The sequence below is a fragment of the Marmota monax genome, unplaced genomic scaffold (assembly GCF_021218885.2).
Source record: "Marmota monax isolate L192 unplaced genomic scaffold, Marmota_monax_Labrador192_F-V1.1 WCK01_AAM20220418_F8-fsc00180, whole genome shotgun sequence".
Classification (NCBI taxonomy): domain Eukaryota; kingdom Metazoa; phylum Chordata; class Mammalia; order Rodentia; family Sciuridae; genus Marmota; species Marmota monax.
The window spans coordinates 492,061-517,360 of record NW_026693881.1 but is presented as its reverse complement, the minus strand read 5'-3'; the positions used below and the strand labels follow the sequence as shown (position 1 = coordinate 517,360).

Here is a 25,300-nt window from a genome sequence, read left to right as displayed (position 1 = left end):
AAATAAAATAAAGGTATTGTGTCCAACTACAACTAAAAAAATAAAAATATTAAAAAAAAAAAAACTATGAGGCTGGATGCAGTGGCACATGCCTGTAATCTCAGTAACTTACAGAGTTGAGGCAAGAGGACTGCAAGTTAAAGGCCAGGGTCAGCAACTTAGCCATATTTGAAATACTATTCAAAATACACCTCCTTTTAGCCCTGAAGGTTAAATTCTTGCCAGATCCTAAGAAAATGTGAACCTATAAGAATATTAGTAGCCTCATAGTTTTAATCACTTCACCATATTATCAAGTATATATTCTAATCTCTAACTTAAAAATATTTTAGAAAATAATCTATTCCAATGTTGAATAACCAAGTTAGTGATAATCAACATCTCTCAGTTCTAGATTTAATTTTCATGTTGGCATCCTAATCCCTTTATTTTCCTTTTGTTTGGATTTTTTGGTTTCTGTGACGTGGTAGAAGGAGAGTAAGTCGTATGAACAATCTTAAGTAAATTACTTTCTATTTTTATAAGGCAACAGATTCATGTCTTTTAAAATAGATTTTATTAAATAACTACTTGGATAATAATTACAGAGGCTTTAAATAGAAATTCCAAGTAGTGAAAGACAATTTCCTTAAAAAAAAAAAAAAAAAAAAAGACAAAATATCCATATTGTTTTGCTGCTTTATACACAGGAATGATTTATTTTACACATTAGTCACAACATTTAGCCTGTAAAAATTAAAAACATTTCTTAATATGTCTCAAAGGCAGAATGAATTCCATAATGATGTTTTCACATTAACCAGTATGACAAAGCAGAATTTAAGACTATGATAACAATTCAAAATAAAATTTACAAAACAGGCACTTGGAAGTCAGCTACTGTGTAATTTTCACAGTTGATGTTATTTGTACACATTTCATCAAAGGTTATCAACCAGTGAAGCCAATGTTCCTTTGATGCAGACTCACAAACAGGTTTAGGTTCCAAACACTGTGTTCTGGTTGTGATACATGCAAGACAGACCCTAAATAAGAAAAGTCTTCTGAAAGAAAAAGAAGAAAAACAAAAAGCAGCCAGGAATGAAAGCATTTACAAGCATTTGAATAAGGCCTTTAAATATTAAGTCAGTGTTTTAAACCCCTTCATTCTCAGGTAAGGGATTAAGAGGCCGAGAGAGAGATCGTCTGCGAGGGTGAGGATACTGGAGGTTGGCAGTGTCAGCATCGCAAGAGGGCTCTAGCAGAGGAGGAGGAGGAGGAGGAGGAGGAGGAGGAAGGAGCTGGGCATAACTGGACCATCTCGATCCAGCCCGTGGGGAATCCAGAGGGGGAAAGAAATACCTGAAACAACGGAGACAGGAACAAAACACCAAAACAAAACAGGAAAAAAAAAAAAAAAAAAGAAAAGAAAAAAACAAAACAGAAGAAAAAGAGAAAAGTAGTAAATACAAAGAGAACCAAAGAGGAGAAAACACATGCTGGAAAAAAAAGCTTTAGTATATTCATGCCAAACTAACAGAACATAATAGCACAAACCAAGACCCTTACTCAAATCAAGACTGCTTAAGCAAGTATAGAAACTTGAAGGGAAGAAATACAATCTGTTAAAATATCAAAGAAATTATCAGTATGAATGTTACAAAGACATTAATTTTATAAATTTAAAATGTTGTCTAACCTCTCAGAAATGTCTGATGCCGTTCTGTAAATTGGCAATCTAATGTGCTTTCTCGCTGAGAGCAGTGCTCCATCTGTAGCAGCAGCAGGCACACGTTTTTTTAGTGCATACATGATACTGAAAACCAATTTGAATACACTTTCACATTGTATTTCTGGCTATTGCAACATACTTTTGAAGAAATACAATCATTAAATATACTTATTTTTCTGCAAAAACCTTAAAATAGCTACAGAATTTTGATATGTAAAAGGACTCAAAGAATTATTATGCCCTATTATCATTATTGCGCCATTGTATAACTTACCCGTAATACTTATGCATTTTAGCAAATGTAAAGATTTATAGCCATGTCATCAAGATCAGAGCCTTAGAGGACATGAACAAACCGAAACAGCAAACTAAAGGAAGTCCTGAGACATGGGATTTGTAAGTTAATTTGCATGCACACTTTTAGCAAAACTGTAACTGATTATATTTCCAAATTGTGTCTTGAAGGAAACTTTAAGCCATGAAATCACATCACAAAAATATACATGCACATATCAGAAACATTTAAGTCTTTAGTGAATATGATTGGAAACATATAAAGCTGTTTCCATTTCCCACCAAATTATGAATGAAACAATACCAAACACTCCACTTGGCTACAAACTGTACAGTCAAATTACTTTCATCTTACTAATACTACTTTGCTAATTTCCTCATTTACTACTACTTTTTAAATATTACAAAGGAATGACAGTTGTATGAAATAATATCATTTATAAAGCAATTCTACAAAAGGTAAACAAATTAGCACTCAAAACAATCTTTATGAAAAATATTTATTCAATCTTCGAATTAAAATTATAAAAATTCATCATGTTTAGCTTATTTAGAAAACAAAAGAAATATATCTATATTCTCCAAATGGAATAAAATGGTATCTTCCCTCCTCCCAACCAGTTATAAGGATTTAACAATCCTTTTAATTTTCAAATCCAACTGAGTTTCAGCAACATTTCAAAAAATTGTTTTGGTGTCAATGTCTCAACAAAAAGCCTCTCCATTTAAATCTCAAGAGTTTCAAATAGTGTCAATAAACTGACTATACAAAAAAAAATTATATCAACTGCATTTCTAAAGGCCTTTGGGGCTGCGTTTAGTAGTAAGCAGGCTGCTGGTGTGTCCTGGGAGAGGTCAAACGGCGCTGGGGAAGGGGGAAAGGAGCTGGCGTCCCATTCCTGTGTGCATGCAACAAGCAGCAAAACAGCAGAGTTACTCCAGTTAGCTTGTACTCAGCTGTGCTTTCTGTTAAAGGACATAATGCAAATGGAGAAGGGAAAATGCATCACAGATCTAACACAGATGGGTATTGGCACAATAAGAACACAGATCAAACACGTCAAAGCTATGTACGAAAGAAAACGGGCAGTACAGGCAGCCTCCTAAAGCCAGATTTAAAATATACACTCTAGTATTCTTTGCTTCATGAACTCATCTTTATAATCTGCCATCTTATGTGGTAACCTAAAATTGTTTTAATAGATGTAAAACTAAAAATCTCAGAATCAAGTAGCAAGACTTTCTTTTTCCTGTTTTTTGTTTGTTTGTTTTGTTGTTGTTTTGCTTTGTTTCCTTTTTCTTCTGCAATGCTGGGGATCAAACCAGGGCCTCATACTCATGACTTCTTTATAAAAATATAACAACATAATAATACTTGAAGAAACTTTAAATACAATTTTCTTCTTTTATTTAGGATCTAAGATGACAATAAGGATAATGTGCAGAACCAAGCTATGGCACAATGACAGCACAAATCAGTTTGTGAAGACTTAGTTTTGACGTTTCCTAAACTCCATTTCAAATTATCCAAAAGGGTATATTTACAATAACTTTCTTATAAAGTCACATATTTGAAATTTGGATATGAAAACAAAATGATTCTTAGGGTTACATCAAGTTTTCTTTTGTTCTAAAGGTTCTTTATTACGAGAAGCAAGAATCTAATAATATGCTAAATATTCTAAAAACTCAAGACCTGGGGTGTTATCATTTCCTTTTATAATCTACTTTAGATTATAAAACTTTAAAGTTTTTATTTAAAACTTTAAAGTTTTAAACACAAACGCCAAATCATTTAACTCACTCTCTTTTACAAAGCCTTAATGCATTTTATTCAAAATTTGTTTGACCTAATGCAAAAGCAGAAACTATATGCTCTAAGCACTAAAAAAACAGTGCTTATCCAGAACTAAAACCCTCACTATTAAACTATTTATTCTTCCTCTCACTGCTGCAGAGGCAAGGTAGAATATGAAAGCTACAAACATTTCTCCTGACAGACCATTCAATTCAGAATATAGTTTAGTTTAATGGCCTCCCAAACTACCTATAAAAATTATGACCAAGTAAGCCAAATTCAGAGCTAACAACGTCAATTTTTAAATTCTAACACTAATAATTTGTACATTTTCTCATTCATCCTAAAATTCATAAAACAGCATGCCTTTAGTGTGATGACCAAAATGATTTTAAAAAGAAGACAACTTCTGATTTTTCCCACAGAACAGCCTACCTGCTAGCAGAAGATCCATTTAATGAGTTTTGAAGACTTGGAATATTTGAACCTAGGGAAGGGTTTGAGTTTCCTTGCTGAGAACTCCCATTGACTGGGCTCCCATTACCTTTCAAGATGCCAGTGCACTTCCAGTTGTCCATATAATTAGCTAAAAGAAAAACGGTCAAAGACATCAACATGAGTGATACCTGTGCACAATAGCATAAATCCAGATTCATGTCCTCAAACGGTAATTAAAGAAATGAGACAGAAACCGTGGGCTACATTTCTTTCCAGGTAAGTATTAAAGACCTTTTGTTTTAGGTTCTGGGAATGGAACCCAGGGCCTCAAGCATGCCAAGCAAGTGTTCTACCACCGAGTTACACCCCAGCCCATTTTCTATTTTGTTTTGTTTTTTACCACATTATCATGTTATGAAGTTAATATCACAATAAAATCTCCATCTCTGCTATAACGAATCTGCATAAGGTAATGAAGATATCTTCTTGGTTATGTGGGGACCTGCCATCTTCACAGATGGATGTGAGCAGCAAAACCTTTGACTGTAGGTTGGACTGGCTTATCCAACATGGCCCTACAGTCAAAAAGCCCAGAAAATTCAAGTGAGGCTGCAGAGTCCTGACTAAGGCCCAGAGGAAAAATGACAGCACAGTTCTTTTAAAATCAAATGACACTGAGGAAAGGAAAATCTGGGCTATTTCTGCCACGGGAGGCCCAAGGTTTAGCCAGACTGCACTTCAGGAAACAATGGCCACTCAGTGTAAGTGACACAATATGGTTATGCCAAGTACAGCATGCTGCCCACCATCGTGGTGTACAAACCACAGACTTTCCTCCTGCTGGATAAACAATCGTGGAAAAGTGCAGAACCAAGCTACAGAGACAAGTCTTGTCAACCACCCAGACCTAGCTCCCTCTCAGAATGCTACAAGTAAGAAACTAAGAATCAAAGTACCAGAACTGGGGTTGTAGCTCAGTGGTAGAGTGCTTGCCTAGCATGAGTGTTAGGCACTGGGTTGGATTCTCAGCACTACATATAAATAAATAAAAGTCCACTGACAACTAAAAAAAAAAAAAAAAGAATCAGAGTCCCAAGAAAGGAAGTGGAGAGGACACTAGATTTAAGGACTGGTTGTCTAATAAAATTATATAGTAAGAGATGATTTCAGTCCTATCCCAAGTTTGTAGAAGAGCCACACAAGTTACGTATGTAGTAAATGGTATCTGTTTATTGATGATACTACATACTGTTACAATTATTTTTAAAAGTTGCCATGTTATATAAAGAAACAATTCCGTCAGTCATTAAGTACTGTGAACTAAGTAATAAGATACTGATTTTAAAGTTGCTATAAAAGGTAATTCTTTTCAAAATATTTCAGAATTTACATTCCTCAATGAAAATTCTAAAAGCAAAATATAAAGCAATAATTACCCCTCCATGGAACTTTTCCTACCTTTCCACAGTCTTACACAGCCATCATCTCCTGAAGAGGCCAGCACTGTTCCAGTTATATTCCAACTTACTCGCCAGACCTGAGAATTATGATTATCAAACTGAGCCACTATGTGGATTTCAAATTTTGTTGGCCCACCAGAGGAAGTAAGTTCTTTCCTGTTAATTAGGGGAAAAAAATTTTTCTGAGGAATTCTGAAGGAAGTTTTTAAATTTAATGATAAATTATTTGTACTGTCCTAAATAAGAAAGACAAATGATCTCATGTACTTTATTTACCACATAATTTTATAGTAATTTGCCTATCTTTATACTCTCCCACCCCAAGCCCTTGAGCTGGTCAAGTGTGGCCATCTTTTTTTTGGTACTTGGATTGAATCCATGACACTTTATTACTGAGCCACAGCCCAAACCCTTTGTTATTTCCTGTTTTGAGAAAGGGACTCACTAAGATGCTTAGGGCCTCACTAAGTTACTAAGGTTAGCAGCAAACTTTCAATCATCTTGCCTTAGTCTCCCAATTTCTGGAATTACACCACACTCACTGCACCAGGCTGCTGGTGCCATTTTCATTTGATTCCCCCACAGAACCCAGAGTGATCCCAGCCCATAAATGATACTCAGAGATAAATAAGGATATTATTACCCCAAATAAGGCTGAGGAATCAAATGCTTGATAATAATTAGCTGAAAAAGGAAGAAAAGCAAGAAGGGAAGAATGAAAAGAAAAAGAACTAAAACTCACATTTCAAAATTAAAACTAGCGAGATTATTTGCAAAATGTCTCAATCTCAATGCTAATTTAGTTTTTCCTAAGTAGATGGCCACTTCTCATCTTTGGAACATTTTGTAGGGTACCAATTATATTTAGAGTACCAATTCATTGTACCAATTCATTGTTAGTATTAGCCTAAATAAAACAGTTAAGAGAATGTAAGTCTCCTCTCTTTACTCAATTCCCCATCCCAAAAGGTGACATAGTTACATATACAATGTTCATTAAAGAACCAATCTTCAGATCATAGTTACCAATTCTCTCTTCCAAAGACAATTAGGGGGCAAGAGTATTTTCAAATGCATAATTGTTTCTAAAACTCACCTCACAGGCTTTAATGTAAAAATTCTGACATCTTTGGTTGCTATTGCTAGAATATGAAAAGATCTTCCCAAGTTTGGAGCAAACGCAATATCATGTACAGGATCAGTGACTGTCATGAGAGTTTCGGCTTTTGCGTATTTCCTAATGAAAAAAACAATTTACATTAAAATTTCTGAAAATAAAATTTGCAAAACTCCACATCAAAGTACCTCAATTTTTTTCATTCTGCTCATAATCAAGGCATGTTCACCTCTGCAGTGGGCTGAATAGTAGTCCCCAAAAAGGGACCAAATCCTAACCTCCCAAACCTGTGAACTGGCCTTATTCAGAAAAAGGGTCTGTGTAATTAAAGATCTCAGGATGAGTTCATCCTGAATTTAAGGTGGACCCTGAATCCAGTGTTCACTGTCCTTTCCTAAGACAAAAGGAGAAACAGAGATGCAAAGAAGGCTCTAGTGAACAGAGGCAGAAACTGGAGTTACACCACCACAAGCCAAGAACTCCTGGAGCCGCAAGAAATGCCAAGGAGAACGGATTTCAGGCAACGTACAGCCCTGTCAATGGCTTGATTTCAGATGTCTGGCCTCCAAAACTATAAGCAAACAATTCTGCTGGGCTAAGTTACTCAGTTTGGGGTAATTTGTTATGGCAACCCCAGGAAACCAATGTAACCTCCCAGGTTTACTCCTTTGATAATTTAACTTAAAACAGTTTAATAAAAATTTAACTAAAATTAAGTCTTGATTTAGGAACCATTGATATAGTTTTTAAGAAACAGGCCAGGAATTAGCTACATGCGTGAGTGTACATTTAAAAAAAATAATAATAAAGCTGGGAGCAATGGAAATTGAAGTTTTTCACAAGGTGACTAAAGGAAACTGCCCAAGTCTAGTTCACTCTTACAAATCTATTTATCTACAGATAAAGGACAACAGTGAGGAGCTGGCAGGTCAGTTTTCTACATACCCTCCGAAACAGCGGTGCTTCCCTGCCTTCTATTCTTAAACCTTCTCACCCTGACACCTTTCAGAATACCTACCAACTTAAAAAACCTCTATAGTTCCTCTCTTTGAGCTCCTCTTTTTATAGACACAATCACCTAAGCAGTCTCCACCATATGCTTGCCTCTACTGTGTGGTCCGCAGCTGCCTGGAAGCTTCTGAGAGATGTATACTCAGCACCACCACAAGCCCAAGCAATCAAGAACATGTATTTTAACAATATCCACAGATGACCTACCTGGACAGCAAAGTTTCTATGCTCATAGCTTCACTACCCATATACCAATCAATTCCCATATATACATATATGTGAATGAACATATGTGTGTATACATGTTTTCATATTCAAATTTACACACACACACACATGTGCATCTCACCTCCAATCCAGTCCCTTCTGCCAAAGACTAGATAAGAGGGAAGGATAGCACTAAAGAGCACACACATTAAGTCAGAGTGCCCATGTCCAAATCCCAGCCTGTTCAATCGTGGCTATACTATGACCTTTAGTAAGAAGTCCTAAGGTAGGAGTGACACCAGCATTGTGGCAGATTCTAAAGAGCCCAGGACCCCACTTTCAGGTGGTCTGGCTTTTGGAGCCTCCTCCCGACAAGTGCAGGCAAAACCTGCCCATGACTTGTGTTTAACCAAGGGAAGGAATGTGGAAATTAACAGGATTACACTTGTGTGATCACATACACAAGCTAACAGTGCCCGTCTTGTGAGAGGACTCCCCTTGCCGCCTTGAAGAAGCATCTGCCATGCTGTGAGCCACCCCAGAAATGGTCCATGAGGGAGAAACAGGGACACTGTCAACAGCAAGTGAGCTCCCAAGTGTAGCCTCCCTGAACTGGGCCAAAGCAACCATGAGCTCATAAACACTACTAAGATTGTGAAATTGCTGTGTAGCAACAGGTAACTATCTTAGCTTTCATGCCCATTTGTTCTTTAGATGTTCCCACCTGGATGTCCCAAAGACACCTCAAACTAAGTACTTCCGAAGTGAATGGCCTCTCCCCTCATGTCGCATCCCATAGGCCCATCTCAGCAGGTGGCACTACTATCAGCCACATCAGAAGAACTCATTGGAGCTCAAAGGGACTCAGTAGTGTCACTACACATCTTGGATGGGTCTCCTTAGGCCCTCCTCTCCACCACTGCCTTAGTACACACTCTCATGCTTTAACACAATGGAGCTATTTCATTAATTCCTCAATTTCCCTGGCTCCTGGTCTCTCTTCTAAATAGCTCCCAAGATCATCTTCCTAAAAGGTAAATACATATGACTCTTCAGGACCCTTCAGAACACTGAAAGGAAAGAGGCCAAGCTTGCCCTGGCCTGCTGGCATGCCTCTTCACCCTGAACTCGCAGTATAATGTCTCACCGTGTTGTGCCATGCTCCTGATCTTTGCTCCTACTTCCTTCTCTGTCTGCAGATCACCTTCCATCTTTCAAAACTGAGGCTTCAACATCAATTCCTCCCACTTTACCTCTCTCAGGCTCACAAGACCTTCTTTTCTGCTCTCCCTGGCACATGCTTCAAACATCAAAACATCTTCAGCACTACACTATGTTCATCTGTATGCTAAAGGCTCTGAGCGCCACACATACAGGACTGTACTATATTTTCTTTGGCTTAGTACAGTCCCTGGTACTTGTAAAATGTTCTTGCAAAAATCTGACTTTTGATGATTCTGTTGTTGTTTAATGGACCTGAAATAAGCTATACTTCATTAATGGTTATCTAATATTTTTCCTATCTAAAGAAACCAAATGAGGGCTGAGATTGTGGCTCAGCGGTAGAACACTTGCCTAGTACGGGCGGGACCCGGGTTTGATCCTCAGCACCATATAAAAATAAAGACATTGTGTTGTGTCTACACCTAAAAAAATAAATGTTAATTTAAAAAAAAAAGAAAGAAAGAAACCAAATGAGTCTCAGTGGGAATGAACAAAGTAATGAACAAAAAAAAGACATTGTTTCTGGTCTGACTCCCTATAAACTGGTTGTTTTACACTGCTGGTCTCTGTTTCTTCATTTGCAAAACAGTGCTAATATAAAAGATGCCAACACTACTCAATAGTATTCAAATTTCATAATGTACATTAAAGTATCCTGATCCTTTCCCCTTCTCCCTGCCTACATTCAATCAGCCACCTGATCCTCTTGATACCACTATTCTCACACAGGCCATTTCTTTCTGTCCCAGGGCCACTACTGTACTACAAAGCCACTATAAATCCCGGCCCTGGACTACTGAATCCATTCATGTTGCCCTCACCTATGCAGAGGTACACCACACTCCGATGCTGATACTCCCATTCACATGACCACAAGATTCTGGAAACCTAGACAGCAGGTCCTGCAGACCTGTGTCCTGCCTCCTCCTCCTTACCACCTCTCCCTTGTGCCTTTTGTGATATGTTGGCTCACTCCTGTTCCTGGGCCTTCCTACCTGCACTCTTCTCCACATGGAGGGATTCTGCCCTTCTTGTCTGACAGACTATACTCAGCCTGCAGATGACCCTTCCTGGCCCCCAAACTGGATTAGGGCTCCCCAGGTATAAACTGCTCAAACTCTAATTTTCTTAGGTCATAAAATTCACCCTCTTTCTCAGTATTATTTCTGTTTTCCCTGCAAGATGCTAAATACTGAGAGAACAATTACCTTCCCCTCATGAACCCCAGATCATCAAATCCTGGACAGAAGTTGGCCTAATTCAGTTAATGAATAAAGGAAACATACTCTTAAATATTAAAGGCAACTCTGAACAGTAATTAACATCAAAGCAGTACTGACCTGGTGTTTTCGTTGTACTCAAAAATCTGAACCTTGGCCATTGCATTTGGACTACTGTCATCGCTGCCTACAGCAATCATTGGAGAATGAGCACGGGAGCTGAAATGAAGAGTAAAAACACTTCACATCATCATCAGGACAGTGGATTCAAGAATCACAAACTCAAGACCAGCTGAGCATCTGCACTTCAGTCTGGCCCTACTGACTTCCAGCTCCCTGCCACTCACCTCACAACCACACCTTGCAATATGTGTGTTTAAAGACGTCACACAGGGGACTGATGGGTCAAGCTGTACTGAATTATTTCTAAAAACACATTTTCTATGGCTTAGAAATGAGCTTTTTTTCCCCAAAAGAGAAAGTTTCATTCAACAGATTAAAAAAGATACCTGAGATGCCTCAGCAGTCTGTCCTCCTACAGACATGCAATGAAGAGGTACCTACTGTGGTGAACCTGATGACACAAAGTTCCAAATGCTTTGTACAAAAGGAAGAAACTCAGGCAGGAGGAGGAAGAGTAGGAAAGACTACCTCCTGGAAATCATGCTCCCATATCAGGCTCCCCTCAAAATTTGTGTGTAGGCAACTTCATTTTAAAAAAAGCAGAAGATGAGTAATCAGAATGGCTCTACTAAAGTGAATTATAAACACTCTACATTTTTACACCAAATTACAGTAAGGTATCAATTTCTTTTGCCTCCCTCAACCAAATTAAACAATATCTCAGTAATACTCTTGTTTAACCTCTAACCTCACTATTGTGATCGTTAACCTCTTCAAGCCAAAAGCAAAATGTGGTCATTAGGGGAAAAAAAAAAAAAACATAGCTCTTCATTACTAAAGCTTCAGGTAATTAGATCAAGTCTTCTAATGTAAGAAAAATAACAGTATACTACAAAGTGTTATGGTAGGAAATTAGAGTATTCCTGAGAACCTAACATGAGATTATTTTGCATAAACAACAAAGTTTTCAAGAAACAGATTATTACATCTGCATCTATACTGAATATATTACATTTGCATCTACAATGAATACTTACATAACCTAACAAAGAAAATCTAGCTACTATTTAATTTTTAGAATCAACTAGTAGTCCAAGAAAAAAATAATCGTACATATATTAAATGTTTACATAATATGTTAGAATATCATAAATCCTGTCAGTTATAAATAATATAATAAATACTAGAAAATAAAGGATCAATGTGAGGGAGAAGCAAAATAAACTAACTTCTTTTTTAAGAAAAAAAAACAATAATGTATATCTAAAAAGAAATAATCCGGGCATGGTAGCACACGCCTGTAATCTCAACGGCTCAAGAGGCTGAGCTGAGACAGGAGGATCAGGAGCTCAAAGCCAGCCTCAGCAATGGCCAGGCACTAAGCAACTCAGTGAGGCCCTGTCTCTAAAAAAATACAAAATAGGGCTGGGGATATGGCTCAATAGTTGAGTGTCCCTGAGTTCAATCCCTAGTACCAAAAAAAAAAAGAACAAATTTTTAAAAAGTGAAAACAATATATAACCTAAAACCTCATGTATCAGTAAGGAAAGATACAAATTTGAGATAATAATTACCAACATAACTAAAACAACTACCAACGTTACCACAAATAAAACATCTAATATTTACTAGTCTTATCGTGGGAGGTGGAAGGTTTTATGAAGGTGCTACATTCATCTTTCACAAGTGAGCATGAATACTGTTGCAAGACTACAGAGCAGGAGACTGGGTAGAAGTAAATCATTTATAATGTAATATGACCACCAAGATTAAAGTCTAAAAACATAACTTCAACAATTTATTTTTAGAGGCCAAAGGAACTTTTGTACTCCTCTACATCACTTAAAAATTTTTTTACCAAGTGATTCTTACAATTTTTTAAAAGGTTACACACTACATAGCAGTTAAAAAGAAATGATATAAAAGAGCTTAATATACTTGTAGATGGGAAAATGCCCATGATGTACTTATCATGTTGTGTGCCTACTACATCAGTGCATCTGGATGCATCTGCACATCTGTGCGTTTATCAATACACCAAATATTTATTTGTATATACTCAGAAAATGCCCAGAAAGTTCAGAATATTTACAATGGCTAGCATCCTCTGTGGGGTAAAAACACAGGGATGAAAGACATGGCAGGGAAGAAAAGTGAAAATTTTAATTCAAGATCACATAGTTAAAAAAAGCATTTTTGAAAAAAATAAACCATCAAATCATTAGCTTAAAAATTATTAGCCTGGCCTGAGGCTGTGGCTCACTGGTAGAGCATGTGCCTAGCACATGTGAGCTGGGTTCACTCCTCAGAACCACATAAAAATAAAGAAATATAAATAAGTAAAAAGGTATTGTATCCATCTACAACTAAAAAATATTTTTAAAAAATTACTATCCTGTTTTACTAGGATTATATTATCAGAGGTTTGATGGAGAAGCTTACCTTGAAGGGTTCCAAGAAATACAACTACAGCTTAGCTTACATGAGATCTCATGCTGCAGCGACCACTGGCTGAGATTCATAACGTCTGGTGCCTCATATATTCTTACTATACCATCTGCTGAACAGGTCGCTAACATAAGACCCATATGTTTAGGAGCAAACTTCACATCAGTAACCGATGTTCTGCTGTCCACTAGAGTTGTCCTCTTCACCTGAAAAACAGTAATTATCAACCTAAATTATACACAAAAACAAAACATGGTACAGTGGAAAGAACAAAGGCTTTAGAATCACATACAAAGTCCTTTGCAATTTACTAGCAGTATAAACTTGAATAAGTTAGTAAAACCTACCTGGGCCTCAATTTCCTACAAAGCACTTTGCAAAATACAACACACAAAAATCACTAACAAATTAATTACTACTTTTAAGGCAAAAGAAAGTCTGCCTTAGAAAGCCTAACTTTAGCCAAGGACACTAATGTATGCCTGTCATCTCAGCTGAGGCAGGAGGATCACAAGTCAGAGCAAGAGCAGCCCGAGCAACTTAGCAAGATCAATTTTAAATAAAACTTAAAAAAGAGGGAGGTAATTCAACACCAGAGCACTTCCTTAGCACGTACCACACTCTGGGTTAACTGACCCAGTGCCACAAAAAGACAAAAAATGCCTAACTTTATTATGTAAGCAATCTCTCTTAAGCATATTGTTCACAAAACTAGAAACTGTTAGAATTTACTATAGGTCACTTTGTCATGCAAAGCATGCTGCAAACAGTAATTAAATGAATTAAGATCCTTAAACTGTAGTAAATAGAAGGTTACAAAGTCTCTCAAGCATAAAGGACAGGTAACCTCACTGGACCAACCTCATCTACTTTTAAGTGAAAGTATTTAAAAAACTAAGAAAATGAAGATGACATCATGATAATTACAGAATTTCAACATCACATTTTAAAAGCTATTTTCTGGAACCTAGATTACACAATATTTGCCCAAAACCATCAATAAAATTTAGAAAACAGTTTATTGTCTGATTATCAAAATACTTCTTAAAGACTCCCAATACTAAAAATTTCTAAAAAACAGTATCACATAAAAATCAAAGATAACCTCTTAGCAAATTCTTGTCTACATATTACTAAATAATTCACATCGAGACAAATGAAAAAAACTAAGTATACTAATTATAGTTACTTTAAATACAAATAAATACTCTGAAATTAAAAGAAAAATCCTTCATATGCTACCAAAACTCCTAAAATTCCTTCTCTCCTCCTCAGTAGGCAGTCATTTGCCTTAGGAAGGCCCTAGTGCAAAAGCAATCAGAACATCCCCTGTCCCTATAGGAACAGTTGTAAAAAGAATATTGTTCAAGCAACAAAGTGACAGCAATTAAAATAGAGTGGTAAGAGCATAAGGAGACATACAAACCAAGAAAACAAAATATAGTTCCAAAACAAATTGTCCTTATAAGGTCAACTGATTTTACAAGAAGTCTGCCAAGACAATGTAAAAAGAAGAAAGGCCAGTCTGTTCAAAAAATGGTGTTGGGCAAACTGAATATTCACATCCAAAAGAATGAATGTGGACCCTATCTTACACCATATTCAAAAATTAACTCAGCTGAGTGTGGTGGTGTACATGTATAGTTCCAACTACACAGGAGGCTGAGGCAGTAGATTGCTTGAGCACAAAAATTAGAGAACAGCCTCAGCAATAGTAAAGCCCTGCCTCAAAAGTAATTAACACAAAATGGATCAAAGACCTAAATATAGTTCTAGAACTATAAAACTGTTAGAACAAATTATTGGGGAAAGTCTTCATGACAATGATTTCTCGCATCTAACAAAAAAGCACAGGAAACAGAAGAAAAATAAATTCGATTTCAACAAAATTTTAAAATTTTGTGCATCAAAGAATATTGATCAAGAGTGAAAAAGCTAGCCGGGCGCAGTGGTACATGCCTGGAATCCCAGCAGCTCCAGAGGCTTAGACAGGAGGATTGTGAGTTCAAAGCCAGCCTCAGCAACAACAACATGCTAAGCAACTCAGTGAGACCCTGTCTCTAATAAAATACAAAATAGGGCTGGGGATGTGGCTCAATGGTTGAGGCCCCTGATCTTAATCCCTGGTTTAAAAAAAAAAGAGGGAGAGTGAAAAAGCAACCCACAAATGAAGAAAAATATTTACATATCATATATCTGATAAGGGATTAATACCTAAAATATATAAAGAACTACAACTCAGTAACAACAAAACGCATTATTCAATTAAAAAATGGGCAAAGGATTTGACAAATATTTCCCTCTGTAAGATATACAATTAGCCAACAAGTACATGAAAAGATTATCAACATCATTAATCATTAGGAAAATGAAAAAAAAAAAACATAATGAGATACCACTTCATATTCTCTAAGACGGCTCCAACACTTATTTTCTATTTTGTTGTTGTTGTTGTTGTTCAACTTTCTAACAGACTGAGGAACTAACTTATTAAGTAGCCCACAGATTATGTTCTTGTCCAAAATCAATTGTCCAATCAAGGCAGAGTTAGAATTTAATTGATGCACATAAAAGAGAGTATATTTTGTAGAGCGAAAGCAACCACAAGAGAGAGAGGACCTAGGGGTGTGGCTTAGTGGTAAAGCACATGCTTATCACAAGTAAGGACCTAGATTCAATCCCCAGCATCAAACACACAACAACACACACACACACACACACACGTAACCACAAAATAGAAAAAACAAATTTTCAAAGATTTTAGAGTGTGGGAAAAGTTATATACTAATTACCATATGAAGTGCAAAATCAAAACATTAATCAAGTACTCTGGCTTCATCATCATAATTATAATTAATGCCAGAAGTGCTCCTAAGTATCATTTCAGGCCTAAGACAAAATTAAATAAACAAGTAGGAAAAAAACACAGAAGAAAAGACAGTGGAACTGGTAAATATAGAGGAAGGGGTCGGGTTTTATCAAGTACCCGAGATATTCTTAAAAGGTGGTCTCATATGTCCCCAACCCAGGAACACTACCAGGAGTCTTACCCAGTGACTCTGTCCTCGCAGTTTGTCATTGGATTCTCCTACTATTTCTTCCCATACAGCAGCTGTTCGGTCAAAAGAACAGGAAGCCAAAACCTGTCCAAATTCAGGATGGGCCCACGTCACACGCCACACGGATCCACTATGGGTCTGGGGTATTTAAAAAAAAAAAACATAGTTAATTCATATTTCATACAAAGTTTGACAAGGCTTTACTTGAGAAAACAATAGATATTTTTACTTTAGTAAGAGGAAAAAGCTAGTCTATTTAATATTTTAATAAAAAGTTAAGTTCTAGAATTTTTTAACCTTTAGAAGATATTCTCTACTTGGAACAGTGGCCCCTAAAGTTGTTTTCCTAATATTTTACTAATAAAGACAAACCCAACTGGATAAAGTTCACTGTTTCCTGTGTCCATAGCAGCAGTCTTGCTTCAGAGGTTGGCTTTATGAAGCTTAGAAACAGATTCTACCAGTCCACAATTTTTTACTTACCAATTCTTTCTACAGGACACATCAGCCTAATAAATAAAATGGGATTAACCAAAATTATCTGCTACACAATCCATAGAAACAGAAAGTAGATCAGCAGTTACCAAGGGCTGGGAAAGGGCAGAATAGGAAGTGGCTACTACACAGGGTTTCTTGAGATGATGAAGATGGACTGGAATTATCAAGTGGTGATAGGTGCAGAATTCTGACTATCTCTAAATTTACACTTGTCAAAGGTTTTTTTCCTTCTTCTTTGTGGTAATGAGGATAGAACCCAAAGCCTATTTCATGCTAGCCAAGTGCTCTGCCACTAAGCTATACCCTCAGCCTCCCTGAACTGTATACTTTTTAAATGGGTAAATATTATGGCATACAGATTATAACAATAAAGAAAACCACTATTCTGGTTTAAAAAGAATTATTTGAGGCTGGCTGTGTAGCTTAGTGGTAAAGTGCTTGCCTAGCATGTGCGAAAGAAAGGACCTCGGATGTGACTTAGAAAAGCCAGGTTCAATCCCCAGTACAATAATAATATTAGCAATGATAATAAACTTGATTCAAAAGACTAACAGTATATAAAGACTGTAACAACAAAATGTTTAAATGATTCTAACTGATATCTGGTTAAATATGAGAAATTGAAATCCTTGGACCCTGAGAAAATACAGATGTTCATCAACCTACAATGGTTCAAACTGATACTTCAAACTGTGAGGTTTGATCTTTTCCCGAAAAAACAACACACAACATCAGCCTCTTAAGACAATACAGTTACCAGTCAGCCACACCATCCAGAAAGGAGATAACAGACAGTTTACAGGGCACTCGCAGCCAAGCAAGGATGTCAGGTAGGCTGGGTCTATTCATGCACTTTCTACAGACAGTAGCAGAAGAACAGCTACATGGTAACAGCAATGGTACACTCTGCACCCTTCTCATCCAGCTTGCTCTAGTCCTTTATGCTTCACCTTCAATTCTCATTCAGAGTTATTTTGGAAAAAATGCACTAACACAGAGGATTTTATTAAATGTTAGGTTCCTAATAAACACATCTAACTAAAGAATAAAGTGTGTACAAAAATATTCACAATAAAAAAAATTCATCAGTTAAGCAAAACAGGTAATATTTATTATTTATACAGCCTTTAAAAACATAGGGAAGTATTTTTAAAATATATTGTTAGACTAAAATCCCAGAGACTCAGGAGGTAAGGCAGGAGAATGACAAATTCAAGATCAGTCTGGACAACTTAGTAAGACCCTGTCTCAAAATAAAATAGGAAAAGGTCTGAGGATGTACCATGGTGGTAGAGCACTGGCCTAGCATGCTCAAGCCCTTGGGTTCAATCCCCAGAACCACATTAAAGTGTGTGTGTGTGTGTGTATGTGTGTGTCTCCAATGAGATAGCACTTCATGCCCACTAAAAAAGCTAATAATAAAAGAGAAGATGGGTACTGCAGTACCTGCCTGTAATCCCAGATACTGGGAGGCTGAGGCAGAAGGACTGACAATTTGAGGCCAGCCTAAGGCAATTTAATGAGACCCCATTCCCCCCCAAAACAAGTAATAATAATAATAACAACAACAACAATAATATCAACTGTAGGAAAAAACGTAGAAACTATAACCTTCATATATCATTTGTGCGAATATAAAATGACACAGTCACTTCGGAAGATTTGGCAGCTAATAAACATATACAGCCTAGCATCTGCTCAAGAGAAATAAACCCTAAACATCTACTCAGGAGAAATGAAAACATATGTCCAAACAAAGTCCTGCATGGCATGTTCTTAACAACACTACGGTAGTCTGGATCTCAAACATCCCCAAAAGCCCATGTGCTGGAAGCCTGTTCCCTCAGAGGTGCTACTAGGAAGCAGTGGAACTTTAAGAGGTGAGGCCTGGTGTATGGCCCTTCTGCCACTGAAGGTGTGCCCTGGAGGACAACCCCTTCTCTCTCAATTTGCTCCCTGGCCACATGGCTGTGCTCCAATACATTTCCGTGCCATGATCTACCGCCTCACCACAGGCCCAAAAACAATGGACCAACCAACAAGTAAAGAGCCAGTTACTTTTCTCTCTTTTTTGTTCTAACTAGTTATACCTGACAGGAGAATGCATTTTGACACATTGTACACAAACGGAGCATAACTTCTCATTCCTCTGGCTGTATACAATAGTCACACCAGTCATGCAATTTTTCTCTTATTATTACTTTAGGTGTTTTGTTATGTGTTGTGTTGAATAATATAAATTATTCATGATAGACAAAAACTAAAAACAATTCAAATGTTCATCAGCTGATCATTAGATAAACAAAATGTAGCATATTTACACCATCGACTATTCAGCTTTAAAAGGAACAAATTACTGACACTACATAATGCAGACGAACCTCAACATGCTAAGGGAAAGCAGTTACCCACCAAGAACTAAATATTTAAAGATTCCATGTACATGAAATTTCTAGGAAAGATGAAACTGTAGATCAGCAGTTGCTGGGAGTCTGAAATGGGACTAGGGACTAATTGTAAATGGGCAAAGGGAAATTTCTAAGCTAATGAAGTATCCTAAAGCTGGACTGTGATGATGGCTGCACATTCATTTAAATTTACTAAATCTCACTGAACTGTACATTTAAAACTGATGACCCTTTAAGTTATGAAAAACTCTTGAGTAAAGGTGTTTTCATTTTTTTTTTTTTTTTTTTTTTAGTTTTCGGCGGACACAACATCTTTGTTTGTATGTGGTGCTGAGGATCGGACCCGGGCCGCACGCATGCCAGGCAAGCATGCTACCGCTTGAGCCACATCCCCAGCCCCAAAGGTGTTTTCATTTTTATTATTATTTTTTTTCTACAGTACTGGAGATTGCACTTGGGACCTCAAGCATGCTAGGCAAGTCCTCTACCACTGAGCTAAACCTCCAGCCCTTTTTTAATTTTTGAGATAGGGTCTTGCTATGTTGCCCAGGCTGGCCTCAAACTTGCAGTCCTACTGCTTGGCTTCCCAAGCAGCTGAGATTACAGAGATATTCCACCATCTCCAGCTAAAGGTGCTTTAATTGAAAAATAAATTTAAAAAAAAAATCAAGAAATAAAACTAAGCCAGGTACGATAGCTCACACCTATAATCTCAGTGACTCAAAGGCTGAAGCAAAAGGATCTCAAGTTCAAGGCCAGCCTCAGAAATTTAGCAAGACCCCAGCTATTTAGCAAGACCCTGTCTCAAAATAAAAAATAAAAAGAGCTGGGGACATACCTTAGTGGTAAAGCAACCCTGGGTTTAATTCTCAGTACCAAAATAAATAAATAAATAAATAAAAGTAAGAAAACTACATATAAAACATCACAACTATTAAAAATATGTCAGGGGCTGGGGTTGTAGGCTCAGAGGTAGAGTTCTGGCCTAGCATATGTGAGGCACTGGGTTGGATCCTCAGTACCACATAAAACCAAATAAATATTGGGCTGGGGTTGTGGCTTAGTGGTAGAGCACTCACCTAGCACATGTGAGGACCTGGGTTCGATCCTCAGCACCACATAAAAATAAATTAATAAAATATATTGTGCCCAACTACAACTAAAAAATAAATATTTAAAAAAATAAATAAATAAAATAAAGGTGTTATATCCATATACAACTAAAATATTTTTAAGAAAATATATGTCAAGGAGAAAGGTAAAGAAATATGTTGAAATGCTAATACTACTCATGTAGAATGAAACAGAATTACAGATTTTCTTATTCCTAAATTCTCTGAGGGCTGGGGTTTTAACTCAGTGGTAGAGCCCTTGCCTAGCACGTGTAAGGCACTGGGTTCGATCCTCACTATCACATAAAAATAAAATAAAGATATTGTGTCCATCTATAACTTAAAAAAAAAAAATTCTCCAAAGCATATTTCTAGATTTCTACCGGAGCTACTCAGAGCCTGCATTTTTAAAATGCCCACCTGTAAATGCTAACCAAAAATATCTTTTTCAGACAGAATTTCATTCCACAGGTTTCTACATTGCAGCCCTAAATTTAAGTTATTTTTTGAGTTGAATAACTTGACTTTTCTCTATAGAGTTGTGTCACTAAATAATGTTCTATTAATGACAGATACCAAACATGCTTCGTTTGTATTTGACTTTTAATTCTAGAGGTTATGGGGATGCATTTGCTCGCCACAGGAACAAAAGCCAGCAATGTTCCTATGATGAACAAAAAAATCCTTATTCTCATTCCTGACTATGTAATTACAAAAAATAAACATGTATTGCAAAACATATTTCTATTACTTTAATAGTAAAAAATGAATAAAATATATTTCCAGGAAAAGAACTATGCATAAATTTTATAATTTTCCCAAAATTGAACAGCAATTCATTGATACAACCAAATAGTAAATATTTCTTTTTCTTTTTTTTTTTTTTTTTTTTGGTACTAGGGATTGGACCCAGGGGCACTTAACCACTGAGCCATATTCCCAGCAATTTTCTGTTTTGGGGTGGGGGTTGCCAGAGACTGAACTCAGGGGCACTTGACCCTGAGCCACATCCTCAGCCCTATTTTGTATTTTATTTAGAGACAGGGTCTCACTCACTTAGGGCCTCACTAAGTTGCTGAGGCTGGCCTTGAACTTGAGATCCTTCTGCTTCATAATCCTCCTGCTTCAGCCTCCCAAGCTGTTGGGATTACAGGTGTATACTACTACGCTCAGCTATTTCATTTTTTTAATTGCTATATTTTCACAGAAATTAAATACTTACCTTCCAGCTAGCAGTACAATGCCAATCTCCACTTTCACTTTTATCCCAGACCTATGAAAAACAAAAGGCAGATATTTTATGCAAAGAATTTCCACAAATAAGCTATATAACTGAATCAGTGTCTAGGCAAAGAGGGGAAAATAAATTTCACAAAAGAATAAAACCATTAAGAAAATGTTCCTTCAATCAACTATTGATTAAGAACCTTGAATGTGTCAGGCACTGGGCCAAGCAAGACTGAGGGATCCAGGAACCCAAGCTCTAACAGGTAACAGAGACAATTACCGTTACAGTCAATTTTCTTTTTTTTTCCTTTTTGTTGATGTGCCGAAGATTGAACCCAGAGTCTTATGCACTCTAGGCCAGCACTCTGCCACTATGCTACACCCTGGGCCCTCTGTTCTCATTACGAACAGTAGTTATATTCTGTAAAGTTGCCTTAACTTCTGTATCACTGCTCCTAAGGGAAATGCAGGGTCAGGCTTCTGCTTGCCTCTAGTCTAACATTTTCATCAACTAATCAAAACACATTGTTGATTCATCACATTGCTCTTGCCGGCAAAAACACTGCAATGTGGGCCTGAGGGAGGCTTTTCTTTGTAAGGCTTGTCACAGCCTGCCTGCGCTTAGGAACAGTAAGCAGCACTTCAGCACTACACCATTTCAGGCTATAATATCACTAATAAAGAACAAGACACACAAAAATCATGGCACTAAAGGAACATACTAAGAATTTGTTCATAGTGTGAGTCAAAACACAAAGTGTCTGTCACCTTGTTCTACCTCAGCTGAAACAGTGTGTCTAGGAATTTAAACATTTTACCATTCTACAAGTCTGTAAATGACTGGAAAAGCACAAGTGGGTACAAATAAATTTTAGTTAATAAGAAAATTCACAAATAAAGATTCTATAAATAACATGGATCAACTGTTTATATAACAAAAGTTAAAGTAAAATATTGAATTTTATTATACCCTAAAGTTATAGATTAGTTTGGGAAAAAAAAAAAAAAAGTGCCAATTTAACCTGTGAAAAAAATGTAATGGGAGATTGAGGTTGTAAACTCAGTGGTAGAGCACTTGCCTAGCATGTGTGAAGAAGCACAGGGTTCAATCCTCAACACCACATAAAAATAAATAATACAAAATGTCCATCTACAACTAAAAAATATATATTAAAAAAAAGAAATTTAATGGTAATACTCAACACAGGCAATGATTCTATCAAATCAATACTCACCCTAGAAATGTAATGTGGGTTGGGAATGTAGCTTAGGGTTTACTTAGCATGTGCCAGGCCCTAGATCTGAGCCCCAGCACTACAGGGGGAGAAAAAACAAGGTGCAAAAAGGCAATTTTCCAGTAATTTTTAAAAGCTTTTAAAATATTTGCTAACTTCTCTTCTGGAATTAGACTAAAGAAATAATTCAAAATATATAATATGCTAAGTTAATGAAGTTTTTATTGACATCTGACAGACAACCTACAAACTGAAGGATCAACTAAAAGATCCAGTACTAAGCAGATGATGAAAAAACTGTATGGTCTGTTCAGTTAACAGATATTACTTATGCCATTAGGAATGGTAATTGTTGAAACAGTGCAGCAATAATGGAAAAAAAATTTTTTTACATTAATTTTTTAAAATATCAAAAGAACAGAGACTACCAATAAATATTAACAAGTGTTGAGATAGCAATGAAACTACAAGTAACACTTCTTTTTTTTTTGGTGCCAAGAATTGAATCCAGAAATGCTAACTACTGGACCCTTTTTATATTTTGAGACAGGGTCTAACTAAGTTGCTTAGGGCCTAAGTTACTGAAGCTAACTTTGAACTTGTGATCCTCCTGATTCAGAGTCCTGAGCAGCTGGGATCACAGGCATGTGCCACACTGCACGTAGCTATAAGTAACATTTCTAAAAGTGAAATATATCATTTTCACAAATAAATTATATGTGTGTATATTTATATGGCTCTTTAGTAGAAAAAAAGTATTCTGGAAAAAAATGGGTATTAGGCCAGAAAATAATGAAAAGGAAAAAAAAAAAAAAAAAAAACCTAAAAACTCATGAAATATAAACCCCTGTACTTTGTTGTTATTCTCAGTTAAGACTTTCTGTAAAAATAACACCCTTCCCACACAACCTTTTTATAAATCAATAAAACAAGGGCTGTCTGTTTTATTCTGAGGCTGTCATACAGAGCATAAACCCTCTCCCCTATATATTTAATCGATATGCCTACATTATTCATATCATCCAATTTATGACAGCTATATACATGAGAATGTATACCCAAAACAGGAAAAGAGGAACTAGGAGATAGTTGCACATCAATATTCACAGCAGCCACATTCACAATAGACAAAAAGTGGATGGATGAAATGAGTAAGGGAAATGTGATAAATACACACAACAAATTATTATTCAGTTTTAAAAAGGAATGAAGTTCTGACATATGCTACAATATAGATGAACCTTGACAATACTATGTTATGAAATACATCAGACATAAAGACTATGATTCCATTTATATGAGACACCCAGAATAGGCAAGTTCATGAAGCAGAAGGGAGGTTACCGGGGGTGAGGGCTGGGGAGGAAGGAGTTGCTGGGAGCCGAGCTCCTGGCAGGATGATGGAGAGCTTCTGCATCGACAGCGGCTGCACAACGGGAACGCTGTTTAATGTCACCAAACTGCACGCCTTGAAATGGTTATATTGTTAACCACATAGATACTTCTCCCAGTGACACTAGACCGTTCCAGTACTGCAACACTGGCTCCTCGATAGGTAACTGGGTGTTACAATTTGACCTTCAAGAGATCACTGGTATCAAACTTGAAGGCGAAAAAGGAGGAAAAGCCGTCCTTAGATTTCCAGGCGCTCTGGAGCTGTCCAGAATGCAAATAACCCACGCTCGACCTTTCATCTCCAGGACAGTACCCTTGATCTCCAGGGTCCCAAGTCCCAGACGCCGTCCGCGTCTCCTAGCCCTGCGGACTCTGAGAACGGTGTTCAGGGAACGTGGAGGAACACTACAACTCTGGACCCCAGGAGGGACCGTGGCTGGGACTGCAAGTGGCTTTTCACGTTTCTTTCTTGGGAAACAAAGCGAGCACTGATCCGAAACTCGCTGAGGACCAGGTCCCCAGGTGAGGGCCACGGCAGTGGAGACTCTCCACGGGTGGCCCTCGCTACTGCAGCGGGGAGAGCGCCAGCCCAGGCCCGGCCTCCCCGCTCCGAGGCCGCACCCTGACGCCGGAAGCGCGGGCCACGCCTGCGCCGCGGTGCCCTGCGGCGGGAGCGCGCACGTGGCGGCCTGCGCAGGCGCGCCGGAAGCCCAAGGACGGAGCGCAGGCCTACGGCGCGACCGGGACCCCACAATACCGGGCGCGGAGGGCCTTCGCCACGTCCGGACCCCCACGCAACCCGCCCGCCGCCCCGGGAGCGCCGGGCCTCGAGCTGGGTGGCGTGCCCTAGAGTTGGGACAAGTCCCCTTTCTCCACGCCGGTCTCCCTCCCTCTCCCGCCGGACGAAGCCCCGCGCGCACCTTGACGCTCTGGTCGCTGGAGCAGGTGGCCATCCGCCGTCCGTGGAAGTCGAAAGAGACATCGTGGATGAGATCCTTGTGGTCCGCCGCGATGCTGCGCGCCACAAACATGGCTTCCGACGACGCGCCTCCTCCGCCAGCCCCTCCCGCCTCCGAAGAGGGCGACGGCGACGGCGGCGGCGGCGGCGCGTGGCCCGCAGGCTCGGGGACCTAGCCGCCGAGGCGCCTCCTTCGGCCCGCTCGCCCCGCGCCCCCCCGCTCGATCACCTCGAGCTCGGCTAGCTCACCTCGCCCCACGCCGGGCCGCCCCTCGCCACGCCCCCGTCGCGTGGGCCACGCCCCCGTCTCGCTGGCCACGCCCCCGTGACGAACGCGAGACAGAGCCTGCCTCTGGA

At 38.2% G+C, this 25,300-nt stretch overlaps 1 protein-coding gene across 2 annotated transcripts; it reads right to left on the bottom strand.

Moving 5' to 3' along the window:
- Positions 1 to 666: 666 nt before the first annotated feature.
- Positions 667 to 25,127, bottom strand: Seh1l (SEH1 like nucleoporin). Of its 2 annotated transcripts, none has more exons than XM_046462704.2 (9): positions 24,906 to 25,127; positions 21,351 to 21,401; positions 16,102 to 16,248; positions 13,046 to 13,257; positions 10,601 to 10,699; positions 6,798 to 6,938; positions 5,700 to 5,857; positions 4,239 to 4,389; positions 667 to 1,341 (listed from the first exon to the last, which is right to left on the bottom strand). In XM_046462704.2, the coding sequence occupies exons 1-9, from the start codon at positions 25,014 to 25,016 to the stop codon at positions 1,134 to 1,136; spliced, it is 1,278 nt and encodes a 425-aa protein (XP_046318660.1). In that variant the 5' UTR covers positions 25,017 to 25,127; the 3' UTR covers positions 667 to 1,133. The 2 variants fall into 2 exon arrangements, with proteins under 2 accessions (XP_046318660.1, XP_046318661.1); XM_046462705.2 differs by lacking the exon at positions 667 to 1,341 and adding an exon at positions 2,490 to 2,971 and having other exon boundaries at positions 24,906 to 25,123.
- Positions 25,128 to 25,300: the final 173 nt, after the last annotated feature.